The 20,884-nt window shown below is 38.5% G+C and overlaps 1 protein-coding gene across 1 annotated transcript; it reads right to left on the reverse strand.

Annotated features, from left to right (window-relative positions):
* Positions 1-314: 314 nt before the first annotated feature.
* VPS26A (VPS26 retromer complex component A) lies at positions 315-20,274 on the reverse strand. Its single transcript, XM_063133026.1, has 9 exons — positions 20,195-20,274; positions 11,694-11,843; positions 9,197-9,272; positions 7,609-7,765; positions 6,514-6,678; positions 5,209-5,315; positions 4,444-4,512; positions 3,178-3,320; positions 315-2,008 (listed from the first exon to the last, which is right to left on the reverse strand). Exons 1-9 carry the CDS (start codon positions 20,195-20,197, stop codon positions 1,895-1,897), a joined length of 984 nt encoding a protein of 327 aa, XP_062989096.1. The 5' UTR covers positions 20,198-20,274; the 3' UTR covers positions 315-1,894.
* Between the last annotated feature and the right edge of the window lie 610 nt (positions 20,275-20,884).

Below are 20,884 nucleotides of genomic sequence, written 5' to 3' on the forward strand. Positions count from 1 at the left end.
GGAAAATTTAATTCTACCAAATTTGTCTTCCAGTCTAACAAAGGCATCTAATCCCCATATGAAGTTGTTCATGATCAAGCTTGGCACCCATTAAGAATAATCTCTCCCCACCCTTAAGAGTATTCAGGTGGAAATGTCCTGGATCTTCACTTAACTTGAGATGAAACTAAAAATTTCCTCCTCTACCTACAATAGATTAAATGCTATTTAGAACTATCCAAGTCTGACCTAGTTAACTACTGACAGTTCTATATGACTAACTAGAAGTCACAAACTCACTACAGCACAGTATAAAATTAAAGACAATCAAGGTATTTTAGTGAGAATACAGCTATTTTTAATAATTCAAATAGCAGTTCATTATGTCTATTATACATAGCACAATTTGAGGCTGGTTAAATACAATCAGTTTTCAAAATTTCTTGGAATAGTTTCCAGATTGCAACATGCAAGTGTCCATGAAAATATTTGGCATTGTTTTGTTTGTTTGAAATTCTGAACAGGCACTTACATGAGGGAGTTAACTTCTCTCAGTCACAGGCATCCATATTAAGAGAAATATCCCAGCACGCAGCATCTCTGACTGCTTTATCAAAGTGCCATAGTAATAAAACAGTTCTTACAGAAGTATAATTTAGTAATTTTGCTTACTCATAAAGTAAGATAACCAATAACACTTGCACTGAAGTTTAGAAACATTCTTGGTAGATAGGCCAAGTGAAGTATAAACGTGAGTACCCTTCTATTCAGCAGGTTCCATGTTGTGCCCAAAACAAGCAGTGTGTTTTCTGAAAACTACATACTTAATTATGGACAGATGGAGGCTAACAAGGTTTGTCCAAAGACACTAAGTTCACTCAATGAATTATAAAGATAAAAAAGATGTTTTTCTACACAGACTTCCAACACCTACTACAGATTCTGTTGGTTTCCATCCATGCACCTTTCTACAAGCACAGGTTTCCTCATAGTGGAAAATGAGTGTTTCCCCATCTTTGGGGTATGTTTGAAGGAGGATGGTGAAAGTGCAAAGAGAATGATTTTTTGTGTATGTGACCCAGATTTCAATAGTGTAATCAGTAAAAGCTATATTAAAACATTTTCTCTCATACACACCCTCCACTGAAATAGGATTGAATGGGAGAATTAAATATTTTAGCACGGCATATGAGCCTTAAGGGACTTTGGAACCTGATAATAGAATTATAAGGATGGAGGAGCTAAGAAAAAAAAGAAGAAGAGCAGCCAACCCTCTTTATAAAGCTAATTTCAGAAAGAAGCTTGCTTACACACATTCCTCAGAAAGATAAGGGGTTCTTAAAACAATGTTATGGTCTCAGAACTATCCCAAGCACATAATATTTAGTAAATGTCACCTACTTCCCTGGGGTGAGCACTGATTTATTTTCAGGGCAAAAACCTATTATAAACCCTGAATCTGTCATTTTAGTACAACATATTTTTATTAAGTTTCCAAGGATACAGGTAACAGACACCGAGGAAGTATGTATGATATGAAATGTGGTATAGGAAGAAGAAATGCTTTAGTCTACCATCAATGATAAGCAAAACTTAAATGCACCAGCCTACATGCATGGAAACACATAACTAGACTTTTTAAGCTTTATGCATATCTGAGTGCATCACACCAGACAAAAGTAAAATGTGCAGTATAAAATAGCTTAAGAAAGTTCCAGTGTTTGAGAAAGCACTTATTTTAAATGTATGTACACACTTGAATGTTTACTTGAAGAATGTTTTAGTAGTGTGGGAAATGCAGCACTGTAAGATGAGGAAGACTGTTGTAATGTGAGTTTTGGCCTTCTTCTCTACAGGCTGTTGCCACCTTTAACCTGCTGATCTATCAACAGTTCTTTCACCCCCTACATCCAGTTCACATTTCAGGCTGCTCTGCAGATGCCTGTGGTTCTGGACTTTCAAACCGTTGATGGAAGTTGGTTCGTTGTTTCCTCAGTTTCTCAGGAGCTTTTCTCCAAAGAATGATCTCCTGTTTAAGAATGAGAGAAAATACAGTTTAGAAGCTTGATATTTGAACAGGTCAATATTGTGCAGACTGAAGCAGCTGTACTAGAATCTGATTCAAACCTACCCAATTCTTTGCATAAGTTTGCTATCTGATGAAATGCAGCATCTTTAATGTACTTACAGCATTTTCATCCCCTTCTATAAAATATATCCAAGGTAATAATAAATTGTACAAAATTATTTTCTCACTAAAACTTTAAAAGGTGGCTAAAACAAAACAAAAAATAACACCATGTAAAAAGGAGAAAGTATATCCACATTTGAAAACAGTTAAACATATGCTTAAACATAGGCACTCTTCTCTTCAAGAGAAAACAGGAGAGATACTTCCATGTTCTCAACATGTTTTAAGTCAACTGACACTTTTCATATTTGTAACAGAAAAATTAAAACCAAAGAACACATCACACCCACGTGTAATTTTGACTTAAGAACATGAACAATTTTCACATGCAGCCAAAATATCTTTTGCAGATGTTTTAGATATAATATTAATTTGGTTCTCTCTTTCTGGCTTCTGCACTGATTTTGTCCTTTTTATTGTAGTATTATTGTACTGTCTTGATTAGATTTTTAGGTAGTGTTTATGTTTTTTGTACTTTCTGAACCACCTTCAGTACTTTTTAGCAAGGAGAAAGAAATGCTGAAAATTCTTCATTTTTCATTTTGGAATTGCAGTCAGATTCCTCACTCCAACCATCTTAAAATTTCCATGTAAGCTTTTGGAAAAGCCAAAATACCCAAAGCCAGTCCTTTTCAGCAGTGGCACCCATATTGTGCAACTCTGGACAGTTTCTGGCTTACCATTGGGTTGTATCCAATGTTAGTCTAACAAGTCCCATTCACTCATTAATGTGTCTACTTCAAGTAGGACTAACATTAGATACTGCCGATTGTGTGGAAACATGACCATAAACCTTCCCTTTAGCAGGTGATGGGCTTTGATAGGTTTTTATTAGTGTTCCACTTTATTATTGTTGTTTTAGCAGAATGTGATCAGCATCCTAATTATTATTTTATTGGTTTGTGGCTTTAGTACATTGCAAGATGCCTTTAATATTTTACTTAACAAGTTATCAATTATAAATACATCCATCTTATTACAATACTGCAGTTTGCAGAACCTTATACCTGTTGCTTGAAGTACCGTCTGTCCTCTTCATCTACTAACACTAGGTTCAAGAAGTATCTTACTGAAAACTTTTTATTCACATCCCTCATTGTAGGGGTGGGATCATAGCCTGCCAAGAAGAGTCTTATGGGAATAGATTCACCTTAAATAAAAAGGAGTCAGGGTTAGTTTTGTTGATCAAAGGAAGGAAACTTTAACAGGTTAAAACAGTTCCTATAATGAATGGTTTGGAGATATGGAGAAGAAATTCTTGTATCAACTAAGAGCTTTCAGCGTGGTGGCCCTGGAACTCCCTGCCCCTGAAGGTCAGGTGCCAACACTGTATTGTTTCCGGCACCTCCTGAAAACTGTCTTATTCCAGGAAGCATTCCTTGACTGACAGCCAAGGTTTTTAATGGTAATCGGTGTGTTCAGTATAATAATGGGTTTTTTTAATTTTTTTTATCTTTTACTGTTTTAATTCTTATGTTCACTGCTCCAGAATCTGTTTCAGATATGGAGCAATATACACATTTTACGAATAAATAAGTGGGCCTGTTCAAACAACATGCTAAGCCATGGTTAGGCCACTAACCCTTTTGCAGCAAATGGTTAGTGTTTGTGTTTAAACCGTGGTTATGTAGCCACCATGACATGACACGCTAAGCCAGAATGTTTAGCTCAAAATGCTTAACCACTGTGGCTTAGTGTGTCGTCTGAACAGGGTCAATAAGTTGTACTGACATTCTGTAGGCACACCATTGGTTCTGCAAAGGCTTGTTTTCAGAAGCTGCTGTACTCTTTAAACATCCTCAAATTTTTAAAAAGAAATCCATTTTGGGACCTAGCATAAAAACTATTTTAAGAGAAGAGGAAGAGCTCTCTTTAAACCACTCACACCGGTTTCAACAAAATCTCTCTCTTAAATAGGCCATTTATTATCCATAGAAAATATCTGCATATTTTAGAACACATATGAGTAGCAAATTTCATATTAAACAAGAAGTTCACAAAATAAATAGCTTTGTGGCACTATTCATTTCATGCAGAAATGGTGTATTTTCACAACTGCTGCTACTACGAACAGCTCACATCAACTAGTCTTAAGGAATCAACTGGTATTAGGAGCCCCTACAGTTATTTAATGCTGTAGGTCTCGGATTTGTTCCAGTTTAGACCAAGATGATCTTATTCTGTATTGACCAAAAATAAATATTCATTTTAAAAAAAACAATCTACATTTTAACATAAAAATACTACATGGATGTTGACATGCACTGACTTACCTTTAACTGGTGCACCATCCATTATTTCATACTTTGCAATAGTCTCTGTCTCTGTCGTGGTACTGGGCCCTGGTTAAACAATTATCAGGGTGTTATTTGGTACTTTTATACATTTCTGTGAGCCAGAAACCCATAGCAATTATGCCTTGACCAAACTTTGTTAGCTATTCAATTACACAGATAATCAGAAAATAAGTATTTCTTCCTAACTTTTAAGTGATCGTTCTTAATGCTGAATATTAAAAGCAGTAAATCATGACAATTTTAGCTCTGTACATGAATTTGCCAAAGCAACAAGTGTCACCCCATCTGAACAGGTTACCCTAGTTTACTGCTGCTATGAACTATTCATCTGCTACCAGTACCTCCTTGCTTTGCTAATTCTGAGATTTTGCTACATTTTAAAATGCAAAGTCACTGTATAAGATCTTTCACCTCTCCCTGCACATTAAAAAATAATAAAACAATGCCTGATCATCTTTAACAATACATAGATATATATTAAGTGTGTCTCTGTGTTAGTATTAATTATATAAGACAAAGGTTTCAAGAGTCAATTTGCAGGAATAATTCAAATGCCACTTTGAAAAAAATCATTTCACAAAGTACTGATCATTTACACTTAACTTTACAATTACAATAATTTCACTCACAATTCTGTACCATAGCATATTATAAAATGGAAAAAAATATTAGAAAAAGCTAGATTTAGAATACATGAAATTAAAAACTTTCATCAGATTGACACTTCGTTGCTCATCTTACCAATTCCAGTGATTTCCTTTTTGATCAGTTGTAACTCCATATGCTGAATTTTTATTCTTACTAAGAGGAAGTAAATTTTTCCAACAATCACATCTTTTAAATGATACCTTAAGACAAAGGAATAGGGCTTGTAAAATATTAAAATTTGTACATTTTAAACTACTTTAGAGAATTATATGATGAGCATTTGTATTTTCATTGCTGAAAAAGGATAACACTATTCTCTATTGAGCTGAGTTACTCATTTCATTTAAGTACAGTCCCACCACTGAAAGGTTGCAGCAACAAAATGTTTTATTCCCCAATCAAGCAGTATATTTTCAGGAGCCACTCTAAAGCTATCTCCAAATATGATAAATGCAGGTTGTGAAGAAGAGAACTTTACAAAATCGTCAAATATGCACCCAAGATAAGCAAGTGGGCTCCACATGCTGATGTCATCAGAGATCAAATAGTGGCCCCTTCTCTGTTGCTAGTGCAAAAAGCCCCAGGCTAGCAGCAGACATAGGCCTGGTTTACACATTGAAAAAATTATCATATAGAAAAAGGAATACAGTCAGTGTAATTTAAAAACAGTAACAAGATTTTAAAAAGCCCAGAAACCAGCCACCAGATATATAATTCTAAGAAGGCTTCAGAAATCAAGCCCACTAAAACAGAAACAAAAATTTCAATTGGCATCTACATCCCATCAGGAAAAAACCAACTGGGTCTCCCAGAATAAGGTGTTCCAGAACATAGGTACTACTATTGCCCATACCCATCAATTGAAACTCCAACAGTGGTGGGATGTAGATCAGTCTCCCCCAATTACCCGAGGAGGCTAGACTACTATTCTAGCTTGTAAGTAGGAGATTTAGTTTCTAAATCTCCCCATGTAAAAGTCTCCTTGCATGTAAAGAACACATCAAGAAGAAAGGCGTTAGCCTGATATACTTCTTACTATGCTCGTTTTCTGTTTGCTATTCTAGTTGAGCTTTTTTTTTTAAAAAAAAAAGAAGCAGAATACTCAATCCTATGTTCAACCATGCTCAGGACTCTTAACACCTCATTCTTCTGCATGGTTAGACTTTATTCTGGACAAGTGAGAAACTGGACAACCTACATGAGCAAATGCTTCAAGACAACAGGAATCCTTCTGAATTGTGACAACCTTGGAGGGGAAGGTTGACTCATATATCCCTAATTGCAGTCTATTAGCAATCAGTTGCTAAGCACTGCTATGTGCTCTCTTTTCATCAAACCGATCTTCCCTGGTTACAGTTTCCAAAGTCCTATGTTTAGCTTATTCAGCGTCATACATACTTGGATTTGTTGTATTCAAATTCTATGTGCAGACAATCTTCAATGCCTACTTCCATTTTAATAGAGTTGTTAACATCTGGATAAGTTGCAAGCTGGTGAACAATAAGGTCATATTCTTTTATCAAGTCTGACAATCTTCTTACTATTGTCACCTTAAGGAAGTACCTATAAATAATGAAATTAGTGATATAGATATAATGGTTTATATATATGCACACACATATAGGCTAAATCTGCAGAGGTGGACATCTATCAAATTACCTAGCGCCAGAATATTATATTAAGGTTCACAAGTTGCATTATTAGTTAGAACTATGCGAACTACTCAGCTCACAATTCTACCTACTTTTGTTGCAAAGCCACCCTAAGAAATTCATAGGAGGTGGTTATGTTCCCAAAGCAAGAGAAAAGGCTATTCCAACTTCTGTTAATACAATATTTCTTTACAGATCTATAGACACGGTGGAATATATTTTGTGAACTCATTTGCATTTAAATTGAAGATTCTTAAGCTTGTTTTTTTTAAAAGCTGCACACTTTCAAATTCAAGCTCTATGCATAAAATCAATTTAAATAAACAATTGTTTGAAAATACACACTACCTGAAGATTTTTAAAATTGTGTCCATTTATAGTTCTTTGGAATCACAATTATAGTGCAGAAAGATTGGATTACTCTTATCTTTTCCTATATGAGATTTTTTCCTCTATATAGTATTTCTGAGTTTTTGTATTTCTTAAATTTAACAACATTAAAGTATTTTAATAATAATAATAAAATTCAGTATGAATGCCTTTGACAGAAATTGTTACTCCTCCATCAGTAATGTTTTGCCAATACCACAGTCCCGCCGCAGTCCCAACCCTGTAGGACAGTTTTTAAGAAATGCAAGGGTCTGCAGGGGGCATCTGGCAACAAACATTTCCCCTCTCTTCTGTTTGTGGGAGCTCCTCTGGATCAAGCCCCCTTCCACAAATGGAAGGTCACCTTTAATACAATTCATTTTTAAAAATGTATGCATACCAATATCCCACTACAGATAAGTTAGACTGCTATAACTGTAGCTGAAGAAAAAGCGATTTTCAGTTTCAATACCTCAATCTGACATTGGCACCAATGTAGGATTCATATGGCTTCTCAACTTGCATAAATTCAAAGTCATAGCTTCTACTTTGTGTTAATTCACCAGGTAAGGCCAGCTCTTTCACTAGGTTTACAAATTCATGAGTATTGCTCTTGTCATTGAAAAGTTCTAAGAAATTAAGGGATACAATCAGAAAGAGAACATAACAAGCTTTCCTGAAGAACCTTCTTTTAATGTTTTGACATTTAGATAGTTGGAAATAGCAGGCAAGGACAGAGGCGAATACATGGTAAGAGTTTCAATGTAGCTAGAACAGTAACATTTTAAAAATAAGAATTTTAAAAGTGAATTTAGTGTTTTGCAGCATGACTTAATTCAGCAGACCTTCAATTGCCCTGTTCAGACACAATGATAAGCAAGGGCTCCAGAGAATTCACACAACTGCTTGATCACTACTGCTCAGCTTCTGCAAGCAACAGCAGTTAAAAAAAGTCATTGGATGCCCATAGTTTGTTTATTGTGATGTCCAACTAAGAAGTCTGGCTTGTCACTCCCCAAACAAGCACAGTCATAAACCAACAAGAAACCATGGCTTGTTTGGAGAGAGACAAGCTAGAGTTCTTAGTTCAGATGTCATGATAAACAAACCACAGACGAAGAGTCCATGCTTTGTTTAGCCCACAGATGGAACCTCTGGCCTGCAGACGCTTAGGCTCCTTCTTCAGGCACTGTGCCCTGGAAGCTACCAGGGAGATGCGGAAGAGGAATTCCCACTGCTATATCCAATCTGTGATCATAGATTAAGCGTAGATTCCCCTACATGCCCCTCCTCCTCCCAATGGGAAGGGCAAGCAACATGCTAAGTGCTTTGCTGCCCAAATGCCAAGTGAACCCAATGCCTTAACTAGGGCAGCTTTGCTGCATGCATGCCTTCCCAGGCCAGGGAAAGCCCCCACACACTAAAATTGGATCCCTGGGCAAACCAACTTCAGACAGCACTTTGGCTGAGAATCACCTACTGAGATCATCCACACACCCTATCCAAAAGTGGTTACCTGCCCCTGGTTTAGCCACTTCGGCTTGCAGGAGGGGCCACGCATGAGTGATCAGGCAGTGTGTGGAAACATGTTCCTTGTTCTCAATAAACCACGGTTTCTGGCTTATCATGACATCCAAACCAGGGCACTATGTCAGTTGCACTGGAAGGACCCTCCATTCAATTAGAAAATGCTATTATTTTGTTAATTGTACTGAATTTTAATGCTAACAACCATCTGTATGCAGTAATCTCAAGACCCTAAACTTTCCCCCCCCCCAAAAAAATATATGTAATTCTACTTCTCTCATATTGTAAACAGAAATATTTTTGTAAGTTGTACTGATGAAACAGAATGTACAAGCCTGATCAAGATGTATATTCATTGTGTAACTGTTGCTTGACAGAATACAGAAAACTAATTTTTATCCCTCTCAAGTGCTTTTTATTTCAAAGACATGTTCAACATACTTGCTATTAACTACCTCCAGATTATGATTTTCATGAATCATGGGTCTGTGCACTTTACAGTTACCATGCTAAGTGACAAGTCTGTAACTCACCAATTTGTCCTACGAATTCAATTCTAATTCCTTGGTGCTCTAGCCTCTTTCCATGTTGTTTAAAGACTATGTTCACCTGCAAAAACCAAGATACTGATCAAACACTTCTTCCCCTCAGCATAACTGTACAGATCCATTTTCTGCACAAGGACAGAATTGGGATATTTATTAGAATTATTTATACTACGCCCTTCTGTTATTTTGCAGTTTACTACAATTTAAAAACAAAACCCAACAGGAAAAAACCCAGCAACAGTTGCAGCAGATAGAGCCAATTTTTAAACCACTACAGTTGTGAAAACAGCACATGCTAAATATTTATTTATTTTATTTCATGCTAAATATGACCTAAATCCAGCAATATTTGCTTGATATCGCATTGGTATCATCTTAGGAGGATATTATCTCTCTTTTCTCACTCGTGGTGGTTTTTCTAGATGAACATGATGGGCTTTGCCAAATCATGCTGTCTTTTACTGATTCAGAAATTTCCTGACTATTGAATATGTTTTAAGTATGACTGCTTTCTGGATGTTGGTGTGGAAGGATTGGCCCAGTTTCTGAAGGCTTTCTGTAAAAAGTTTTGATGTGATGCCAATGATTGATTATTATTATTTCCACATCAAACCCAAATAAGTATTATTGTACCATTGATGTACAGCTTGTGAAATAATCCACAAAAAAGCATATAAGATAAGCTGGTTTAAAAGCAATGTACAATTTCTGCATTAAAAAAAACAATGTTTCCCATTCGCTTAAGGAGTCTGACTGTTAACCCAACTTTTTTAATTAGCAAAATAATTGTACAAAATTAATATCAACTTACCAATACTATCAATACCACATAACTTTAATATGGCACTACCTAGATGCAAAAGTTCAGTAATAAAAAAATTCAGGTTGACTATATTAACTCTTGTTCCAATACTGAATGAAATCCTCTGCAACAAAAAAGAGACTTAGGACACAATCCTATGCATATTTAGACAGAGAATACTCCTAAAACTCCCAGAATTCCCTAACCAATATGGCTGGCTGTGAAATTCTGGGAGTTGTAGAATATTTTTCTGTCTAAATATGTATAGGATTACAACCTTAGTCTACAATCTTATCGCTACTTATTACACTGATTTCAGCTCAATATTATCAGATTCAGTTGCATTTTTTCTCATGGTTAGGAGAGACATAACAAATATTGCACATATAAATACTCATAACTTGAAGCAAAAAATTGTCCTAAAACTTCTTCAAAATTTGATACAAGATGATGTCTGTGAAGCCACATGGTTTTCAAGTCAATCAATTCAAAGTAGTTGCCCTAATACTGCACATCAGAAAAAGTCTTATTTCTAATTTTTATTAATAACTATACTGAACATGCCCTTTTTTAATTGATCTTGTTGTAAGGACTATGCAAAAGAGAAAAGGAAACCCACATAATAACATCTATTGTTGAGAACAAAGAGCGAGAGGCACAGATTTTAATCTTTAGTTGCAGGTGGTGATCACCCTTTAGCCAACTGAGTTAATTATCAAATAACTAGTCTCAGGAAGCATATACTTGCTTACCTTCTAATGTGGGAGTAAAGGTTGTGTCCAACTGTGTTGCTCTGCCGGTAGAACAGATACCACTCTCTCCCCAACATGCCCCCTAAATTTGGTCCAAAGGGTTGAGAAACCCTCTGCAGTAGATTGGGGGGATGGAGGAGAAGGGATACAACCATTGCGTGAGTAGAAGTAGAGTATTAACAGGGACTGGCCGGCGAGATCACATTACGCCAGTCCTTTTACAACTTCATTGGCTGCCAGTCCAGGTCCGGGCCCAATTCAAAGTGCTGGTATTAACATTTAAAGCCCTAAACGGTTTGGGGCCAGGTTATCTGAAGGAATGCCTCCTCCCATATGTACCTACCCGGACCTTAAGATCATCTACAGGGGGCCTTCTCCATGAGCCCCTGCCAAAGGAAGTGAGGCAGGTGGCTACTAGGAGGAGGGCTTTCTCCGCTGTGGCACCCCGGTTGTGGAACGAGCTCCCCAGAGAGGTCCGCTTGGCGCCTACACTGTACTGCTTTCGTCGCCAGCTGAAGACCTTTTTATTCACTCAGTATTTTAACACTTAATTTTAACTTAAATTTAAATTTTACTGTTTTAACTCTGTATTTTAATCCTATATCAACTTTGCTGTGTGGTTTTATCCTGGTTGCGCTTTTTATACTGTATTTCGTAATTGTGTTTTAAACTGTTGGGTGTTTTACTGTGGTTTTAATTTTTGTGAACCGCCCAGAGAGCTTCGGCTATTGGGCGGTATAAAAATGTAATAAATAAATAAATAAATAAAATAAATAAGTCTGCTCATGTAATTTTGGATTTACCTCAAAATAAAATCATTTAACTAGAACAGTGCATGTCCAAGTCACAATTATAACCTCAATAATATGTTTCTGACCTATATGTTTTATAAAATATGGATTTCTGAATGTACGTGGAATGAGTTTACCTTTCCTGAAACAGATTCTCCATCATAGAACAAATAATGCTTTTCTATTTTACCATCTTCTGTTTTGATTTCAGCTGTTTTTCGTGATTCTGCATCATTAAGAACAACATCAATCTCACAAATGGGACCAAACAAGCCTCCAAGAAAACTCTGCAATAAAAAGCATATTCATTTAGATACAACTTTATCAAGAACAATATTGCAGCCACAAATTATTGGCAAATATCAGAAGTTAAGAAATGAAGGGAAACTCTATATGGCCTCTATTACAGTTGCATCTCTGAGCGTAGAAGTACAAATTAAATTCTACCAAAACTTTAATCAGAAGAAGGAAACTAAAGCACTGGGAGGCAGCAGCAGAATACTGCTATGGAATGGTACACTTGTGGAAAAGCAATGATTGTGCCAGAATAGAGTCTTTTAGACCAAGGTAGTCCCACCCTGCATATCACCTCACATCAATTATAAAACTTTTCATCCTTTTTAAAGAATTAGATTTAAAGTTAAAAGATTTGAAGTGGAAAATGACACAGATACCTAACCCAAGTAACTTTAGTCAATTTACTACATACACACTTCTATACTGATGGAGGAGACAACCACTGACCATGCTGGCTGGGGCTGATAGGAATTAATGTCCAAGCCATTTGGAGGGCACCAGGTTGGGGGAAGCTGCACTAAAACTACATTACAGAGCCAGAATTAACAACTAGTTTTGCCTGAGGGCCACTTTCACTCAAGTGGAGAAATGGCAAGACTCCATGTCCACAAAAGGAACCCAAAAGGCGACCACCGTAGAAACAAAATAAACCCAATGAAATAAATCGTCATTCAAAAATTATACACACTTATTTATACTAGAATAACTGTTTTCAATACAATACTAATACAAGTACTTGTATTAGTATTGCATTGAAAACAGTTATTCTAGTATAAATGTGTATAATTTTTGAATGACGATTTATTTCAATGGGTTTATTTTGTTTCTACGATGGTCGCCTTTTGGGTTCTTTTTGTTTACATTTTCACCACCACTGCCTCCATTACTATAAAGATTCCATGTCCTACACTGGAATAATCTGTTATCCAGTCCCATTGCCACAGATACTGCTTGACCATACTTCCCCCCCACCCCCGGCAAGAAAAAGCACCACTACTCAAGGATAGATTGGGCCCTATTATTGAGGTTAATAGTTGTATTTTAACATTTTGGGAGATCCATGTAAGAACATGTTGACATTCAGGTTGCCAAGTCATTGCCTGGAGACTGCCTAAACCTTCAAATATTCCAAGGCAGAATTGCAGCTAATGTGCTTCCTGCATCATACATTCATTGATTGCCTTAACTAGGTCTTGTATCTGGTGCGTCCAGCAGATAGAAGAGCTATCTGCGAGCCACACCAGATAGAAGTTTCCCCCCAAAAGCAGGGAACTAGAGTCAGCAAGGAGACTTGTGGAGAAACAAACGGAGACAGAGCACCTGTATGTTGTCTTAATATCTCTATTTATTTATTTAAAAACTTTGCATTCAACTTCATTATTATTGCAAGCCTCTTTTTAAAATAAAATAAAATAATAAACTTGCTAATTCCATCAGCAAGAACTAAGCTAACTAGCTAAACAGTATGAATAACGGAAGTCCAGATTTCAAAAAGAATCCAAGAGGAGTTCAGAACAAACGGCAGAACAAACGGCATTTTCTGACAGAATGGCAAAATATTTCTCAACTGGCTAAATACACTACATCTTTTATAAATAACTTTGATCCCCAATAAAGGAATTATTTTGGAAAAATACTCAATTCCTAAAATGAATGTGTTTACAAAACTATTGTTATGATCTCAGCACCCCTTTGAGCCTAATCCATACAATTTGTCCTGTCCTGTTTTGGCATGCAGACGCCATAGGTTTCCACAACTGAGAAAATAGCTAGAGAAAGTTGACATTAGCAGTACAAATACTCAAATACATCTCTTCCATCAACTATCTCAAGGACACTCAAAAACATTAAAAACACAAAGTATGCTTGTATGCTGCCATACTGGGAAGAAGAATAAAATGTAACCAAAGGAAAGAGGTGTGCATGAGTCAAAAGCTGACCTATTTTATTATTATTTTAAATGGATAGAAGTCCACATATAACCAAAGAATATACATTACCGTTTGCAATTTCCACAAAGAAAAAAAGCTGATGCTCTCTAGCTGTTTTGGACAACTTCCATAATAAATGGTTATTGACCAAGCTGGCTGCGGCTACTGGAAATTATAGTCCTAATAATCTGGAGGGCACGAGGTTGTCTATCTAGCCTCAAAGAACACTGAAGTAATTATCCAGAAATTTCATTCTTTACAAGGCCTGCTACATTTACACATTATAGAGCTAAGACATCTGAAATGCACAATTTCAAAACAATAGTTTCAATCCAGTCTTCCAGTGTTGTGCCCAGAGAACGCCCATAACAAAGCCATGTTCCCCTCCCCAGCTGCATGCGAAAACACTTTGCCAAGCTTTTATGGCAAAGGAGAGGCCGTTGTGTGCTTCACATTCCCCATAACAGCACCGTGCAAGCACTTGTGTGTGTGTGACTTTGTTGCGACATAAGAATATTTATTTGTGCATGGGTGCTCACCAGACTGGATTAAACTCAATGTATGCATGTTACAACTGTGCATTTTCAACTACATGTAAGATAAGCATATACATATCAAGGAAACAGGATTGTCCGTTAGTCCCACCACATGTTCCTAAAATAGAAAACATGCACATGTCACTGCAAGAACAAGTGAAGTGGCCCTTAAGAGCTGATTTGCACATGCCTGCATTTAATGTGACATCCCATGATGAATACTAGACACTGTAGTTTGGTACTATACTAGTCTGGAGCTATACTCAAGCACATTTCATCTACTTCCATTTCATCTTCTATGCTTTGTGCTTCCTCTGCAAACCAAGAACAAACCATGGTTTACAATCCTGGCTTATAGAACAAACAAAAAGCATAGTCTGTCAGTTCAGTAAAAATGGAAACAAAAATAGTCTGTGGCACCAAAAAGACTTATATTGGGCCTGTTTAGACAATATGCTAAGCCATGGTTAGCATATTGCTAAGCCTTTTGCAGCAAATGGTTAGTGTGTGTGCTTAAACCATGCTTATTTAGCCACTAAAGTTAGGAATGGTTCACACGACACACTAAGCCATAATGTTTAGCTCAAAATGTTTAACCACCATGGCTTAGGCCACAGCTAGACCTAAGGCTTATCCTGGGATCATCCAGGGTTCGCCCCTGCCTGAGCACTGGATCCCATGTGTGTCACCTAGATGAACAGGTTTGACCCCTGGACGATCCAGGGATAAACCTTAGGTCTAGCTATGGCCTTAGTGTGTCATCTGAACAGGCTCTTTGTTTTCATACTACAGACCAATACAGCTGCCCTTTTTGAATCAGGCAAAATAGAAAACTATGGTTTGAATTGTTCAAGGCAGGGAATTGCAGGATGTGTTGGGTGGAGGAAACACATGAGCCCAAGAATCCTGGCAAGCTCATTCATGTAATATCAAATTTAGACATTAAACTAAACCATCAGCTGAACATGTGCATGTTATACTTAGACATCTATCTGTTGCATTGAATCTGTGCTGGTCTTTCCACCCTCACAAACACACACAACACAACACGAATATTGGTGTCATCAGTATGCTTTTGCAAATGTCTCCTTAATATCCCAACATCTAGAAGTAATTTTTCACAGGAACAAACATCAGATTGATAAAGCAAAGCCATCCTTTTGCCTGGCAGGGCTCTTGTGCCTTTAATATTTGCATGCCAGACAGAAATTCAGAACACAAAAAATGTTGAAGTCACATTTGATTTCAAAACAGGAAACACCACAAACATGAAAGGATTGGTAAAACGAAAGCTGAAAGGGAAAGTCAAGAGCAAATTGTCATCTTGGCCCTGTGGGGAAGAAGAAAGAGCAAGGGGACAGGAGCAGGCAGAAGAAACATCATGGCCTGCTCCTGTTGGACTCTCTCTCTCTCCCCCCCCCTCCCTCCTCCTGAACTCCTGTTCCTTGTGTGTCATGTCTTTATTAGACTGTAAGCCTGAGGGCAGGGACTGTCTTTTTTGCTAAGTGTAAGCCACTCTGAGAGCCTTTTTTGGCTGAGGAGTGGGGTATAAATATGAAAAATAAATAAATAAGAGTGACAAATCTCTTCACAATGCTTGGGAATAGAATAAAAGCTCAGCTAGAATATATACTATAGATCAGGAAAGGTACCACCAAGCTCAAGAGGAAGCCAGCATAATTTATGAGCAAACTCAAGGAAAACTTTAGAGATAAGTAATCTTCCTTCAGAAAATAGAAAGCTTGCCCAAATGAGGACAAAAAGGAACACAAACTAGGCAAAATAAATACAAGCAAATAATATGGGATGAGAGGATGGGTCCTCTAATAGATCAGTAATTGGTTAAAGAACAGGAGCACAGCTTTAATAAATGGAGGATTCAGAATGGAGGGATGCAAGAAGTTGGGTCCTCCAAGGATCTATATTATGACCTTTGCTTGTTAACTTATTTATAACTGACTTGGGGGTTAGGGGTCAGCAGTAAGGTGGGCAAGTTTGCTGATTATCACCAAATTATTCTGGGTGATAAGAACTAAAAAGGATTGAAAACAATTCCAAAAGGATGTTTCCAAATGGCATAAATGGGCAATGAAATGACCAATGTAGTTTATTATTTTATTTATTACATTTTTATATCGCCCAATAGCCGAAGCTAGCTGGGCGGTTCAATGGAAGCAAGTGTAAAGAAATGCACAGTGGGACAAAAAGAAACTTAACTTCACACATATGCTTATGGGGTCTGAGCTGGTGGTGATTAACCAGGAAAGGGATCTTGGGGTTGTGGTGGAAAATTAAATTAAAACATTGATCTAGAGCACTATGCCTGTGAAAATGGTGAACTACTTGTTAGGGATAATTAGGAAAGGAATCAAAAATAAAGTGACCCATATTATAATGCCTTTATACAAATCAAGGTGTAGCCACATTTGGAATACTGTAAACAGGAAAAAAGCACAAAAGCAGGACTACAGTTGAACATCAAGAAGACAAAAGTGATGACAACAGAGGACAAGTAATTTTAAAGTTGAAAATGAGGAAATTGAACTAGTTAAGTATTATCAATATTAGCAGTGTTATTAAACAAAATGGAGACAAATAGCCAAGAAATCAGAAAAGGGTTAGGATTGGGAAAGGCGAGATCTGGGGGAAATCCTTAAAAGTAAAGCTATAACATTGGAAACCAAAGTCAGGATTATTCAGACCATGGTATTTCCGATCTCCATGTATGGATGCGAAAGTTAGACAATGAATAAAACGAATAGGAGGAAGATCAACTCATTTGAAATGTGGTGTTGGAGGAGAGTTTTGGGGATACTATGGACCACAAAAAGACAAATAAATGGGTTCTAGAACAAATTAAGCCAGAACTCTCACTAGAAGTGAAAATGCTGAAACTGGGATTATCCTACTCTGGACATATAATGAAAAGAAATGACTCACTAGAAAAAATAATGCTAGGGAAAGCAGAAGGTAGAAGGAAAAGAGGAAGACCAAACAGGAGATGGATTGATTCCATAAAGGAAGACACGGACATGAAGTTACAAGATCTGAATAGGATGGTTTACAACAGATGCAACTGCAGGTCACTGATACATAAGGTCGCCATAAGTCAAAGTCGACTTGAAGGCACATAACTAACAAAACAGTTCTGGCTGCCAGAACTAAAAAAATATGCTGTAGAGCTAAGAAAGGTACAGAAAAGGGCAACCAACGTGATCAGGGGGCTGAAGCAACTTGTCTGAGTTAAAGCTGCAATGTTTAGAGCTATTTAGGTTAGGGGGAAAAGGCAAGTAAAGAAGGATATGTTAGGGATGTATAAAATAAGTATGGCATGGAGGAAGTGGGTAGAGAGGGTCATCCAATGAAACTGAATGGTGAGAAATTCAGGACAGACAAAAAGAAGTACTTTATACAGCACAGGGTTCTACTAAGAAATTCATTTCCACAACTCATGGCGATGGCCACTGACATAAGACAGCTCTAAAAGGGGACTAACAAATTCATGGAGAACAAGGTTATCAATGTCTACTAGTCATGATGGCTATATACTACACCTCTGCCTCTGAATACCAGTCACTGGGAAATGGCAGCATAAGAGAGCTATTGCCCGGGAGCCCTGGTTGTGGGATTCCTATTGGCATCTAGTTGACCACTTTGGGGAACAGGATGAACTAGATAAGCCTTTGGTCTGATCAAGCTAGGCTGTTCTTACGTTCTTGAATTTCATCTGCAAAATTTCTGAATGTCATGCAGTGTTAAAGGCACAGAAGTTCTGCCACACAAAAAAAAGCACTAGTAATAGTATAAAATAACTGCTTCTGGCATGTTTTGCTATCTGCTAAATCTACCAAAGATTTCTGCAGTTTATGAAGTCTGAGGAAATCCTAGATTTTAAGACTTGACAATACTGTTGTGACATCTTTCCCAACCGGGTTCCCTCTTGCTGTGTTAGACTACAATTCCTATAATCGCACAGCCTGCTGTGCTATACTGGTTGTGGGATTACGGAACAGTAGTCCAACACATCTGGAGGATACTAAATTGGAAAAGGCTGATTTACATCAAATAAGGTAAATGACTACAGGTCTCCAGGCTTTTTTATTAGCTGAATTCACGTTTAATCAATTGTGCCTGAGGAATCCATTAAGCAAACCTGGCACGTTAAGTGACTTATCCATTGATGCTCTTTCAGAAGGAATCACTGATACTCTTCCAGAAAAAAAGTACTGTCAATAGCATTAAATTATTAGCAAGCTGTATACAACTGCGTATTTCAAAGGACTGTGCAACACTAATCTATCAAGCAACTCTACTTCCCCAAAGTAGCTTACAAAAATGAGTAACTTCCATCTAACAAAGACTAGTTTTAAGTTTAGAATTAAGTTGTTCTAAAAAGGATGTTTTACTTTATGAAGTGAAAGATTACCCATACCAACTCTACCAATTGCTGCGGCAAAACTAATTTCAACTACTGCGAAAAAGAAATAAGTTTAGCTGTCTGAAAGAATTTTTAAAAAGGCATCTCAAATGTTCTCCACTTCCTGAAATAAGAAATTTGGCATGCTCAGCGTGCTGTCAAATTATGTCATAACAGGAAATATAAGGAACCAGCTTTCAAGTCTTCATATTCCATGAAGCATGCTACAGAAACCACTTAGGGAACTTTCATGGGAGCCTCAGCACTTCCATAACAACATATGGCCTTTAGCCCTTTACTTCTCTTGAAACTACCTAAATAAGACCCTGTTCAGCTTCCAGGAAGATCTTTGCTACTCATCAGGGCAAAAGGACAAGAGGTGTGTTTTTCAGAGAGGTAGTTCTATTAATCTAGTGCAACAAAAAAATAGCAGAGCCTTGCAGCATGTTAAAAACAAATTTATTATGGCATAAGCTTGGACACTTTAGTGGATAGTGTCCACAAACAGTTATGTCAGAATAAACAAGTATGTTGTCATCCCTAGAAAAGAATATCAGTTATGCAGGCAAAGTCCAATATCAATGAGCTGTTGCCATTCCAGTCCTTACACCTTTCTCAGGTACCCAGCATATAGGTATCTGTACGCCGCCCTGAGATCTTAACGATATAGGGCGGGATACAAATGTTTTACATTTTTATTAGTAAAAAGGGTTGTTGTAAGCCTCACAACGGCCACCCTACTGAATAGGTTAGGTTTTACATGCCAAGGCTGTTTTGCAACATGGGAAGTAAGGGTGTGCTTCTAAGCACGTGCAGAGCGCCTCTCTCACACTCCAAAGGCAGACAAGATTAGGGGCCAAAGCTCTGAGGCCAGAGAGTGCAAACCTATGGGCCTCTTTTCAGACGTCAGCCACCGTCAAGCCAGGTGACTCCACACCGACAGGAATCCCAAGAACTTCCCCACTCCCTGATCACTTGGCTCGCAGGGGTGCGACTGGGCAGAGGAGTCACGAGCTCCACTGAGGGCCGACGACAACCTGACGGTGGCACGGGAGCCCCCTCCCCGCCTCCCGCGCGCGCATCTGCCTTCTTCCAACGTCACCAAGGAAGGCGGGGTGAGCGCGTGGAGGGAGGGAGGAAGGAGGGGGTGACATCGAGTGGAAGCCCCTCGCGCGCCTCGCAGAGGCGGCTGAAGGGTGGGGTCAACGGCTTGGGGAAGAAGGGAAGGAGAGGAGTACCGTATCCATGGGAACCGCCAACGTCTCACTCAGCCTCCCTGTCTCAAAAGCACTCAAGGCCCGGTCCGGCCCGCCTCACAAGGGGAAGAAAACGAGTGGGAAGGCGCCGCCGCTCATCCTACAATGGCTCTCCAGGCCTCAGAACTACGAAGCCACACAGCGCTAACAGCCCCCCTTCTTTTCACCACTCCCCACAACCCCGAGTCGCCGCTCACTTACCATGGTCAGTCAGTCTCCGGCCCCCCTCCCCAAGCAACAGTAGCAACCCCGGCCCGCGCCCCTGTCATGTGATCTTAGAGGCCGTCACTTCACTCCACGCCCCCGACACGTGACCACCCCCCTCCCACGGGGTGGCGGAAGGAAAGGGCGACGCGACGCTCTCAGGGAAGGAGCGGCTTTGAAAGAAAGGGCGCTAGGGGGCGCTACTCTTGTAGCGAGAGACCGAGGCGGAACAGGTGAACCCGGAAGGAGCAAGCCTAGCTCCGCCCCGCCCCCGTTTATTTTGTATGTCATCAAATGTTCAGCCCGATCGTAGCTACGTTTACTCTGGAGTAAGTCCCACTGAGTTTAATGGGACTTCCCTTCATCTATATCTCCCTAGGATTGCAGCCACAACCATATGTATTGGGTATAAACTTGAAACTTTCTATGACATTCCATGCATCTGATGAAATGGGCTATAGTCCATGAAAACTTGCGCCGCATTTAGCCGTTAAGGTTCCACAAGACTCGGTTGATATTTGCTGCGATAGACTAACACGGCTATGCTCTGGAAATTGTTACTTACTGTTGGTACTTGGTTGGATACATTCTTTCTTGTTTGGTCCTCGACCTAACAACTTTGTGAATATATATATATAGGAAAGGAAAGGAACCTCTCGTGCAAGCACTGAGTCATTACTGACTCTT

Source organism: Elgaria multicarinata, chromosome 8 (assembly GCF_023053635.1).
Source record: "Elgaria multicarinata webbii isolate HBS135686 ecotype San Diego chromosome 8, rElgMul1.1.pri, whole genome shotgun sequence".
Classification (NCBI taxonomy): Eukaryota; Metazoa; Chordata; class Lepidosauria; order Squamata; family Anguidae; genus Elgaria; species Elgaria multicarinata.

Excerpts from the sequence above, each read along its gene's own strand:
- VPS26A (XM_063133026.1), bottom strand. Across the intron at positions 6,679-7,608 it reads GGTGCCAATGTCAGATTGAG|GTACTTCCTTAAGGTGACAA; the intron begins GTATTGAAACTG and ends CATTATTTATAG. Across the intron at positions 3,321-4,443 it reads GGATGGTGCACCAGTTAAAG|GTGAATCTATTCCCATAAGA; the intron begins GTAAGTCAGTGC and ends TTTTTATTTAAG.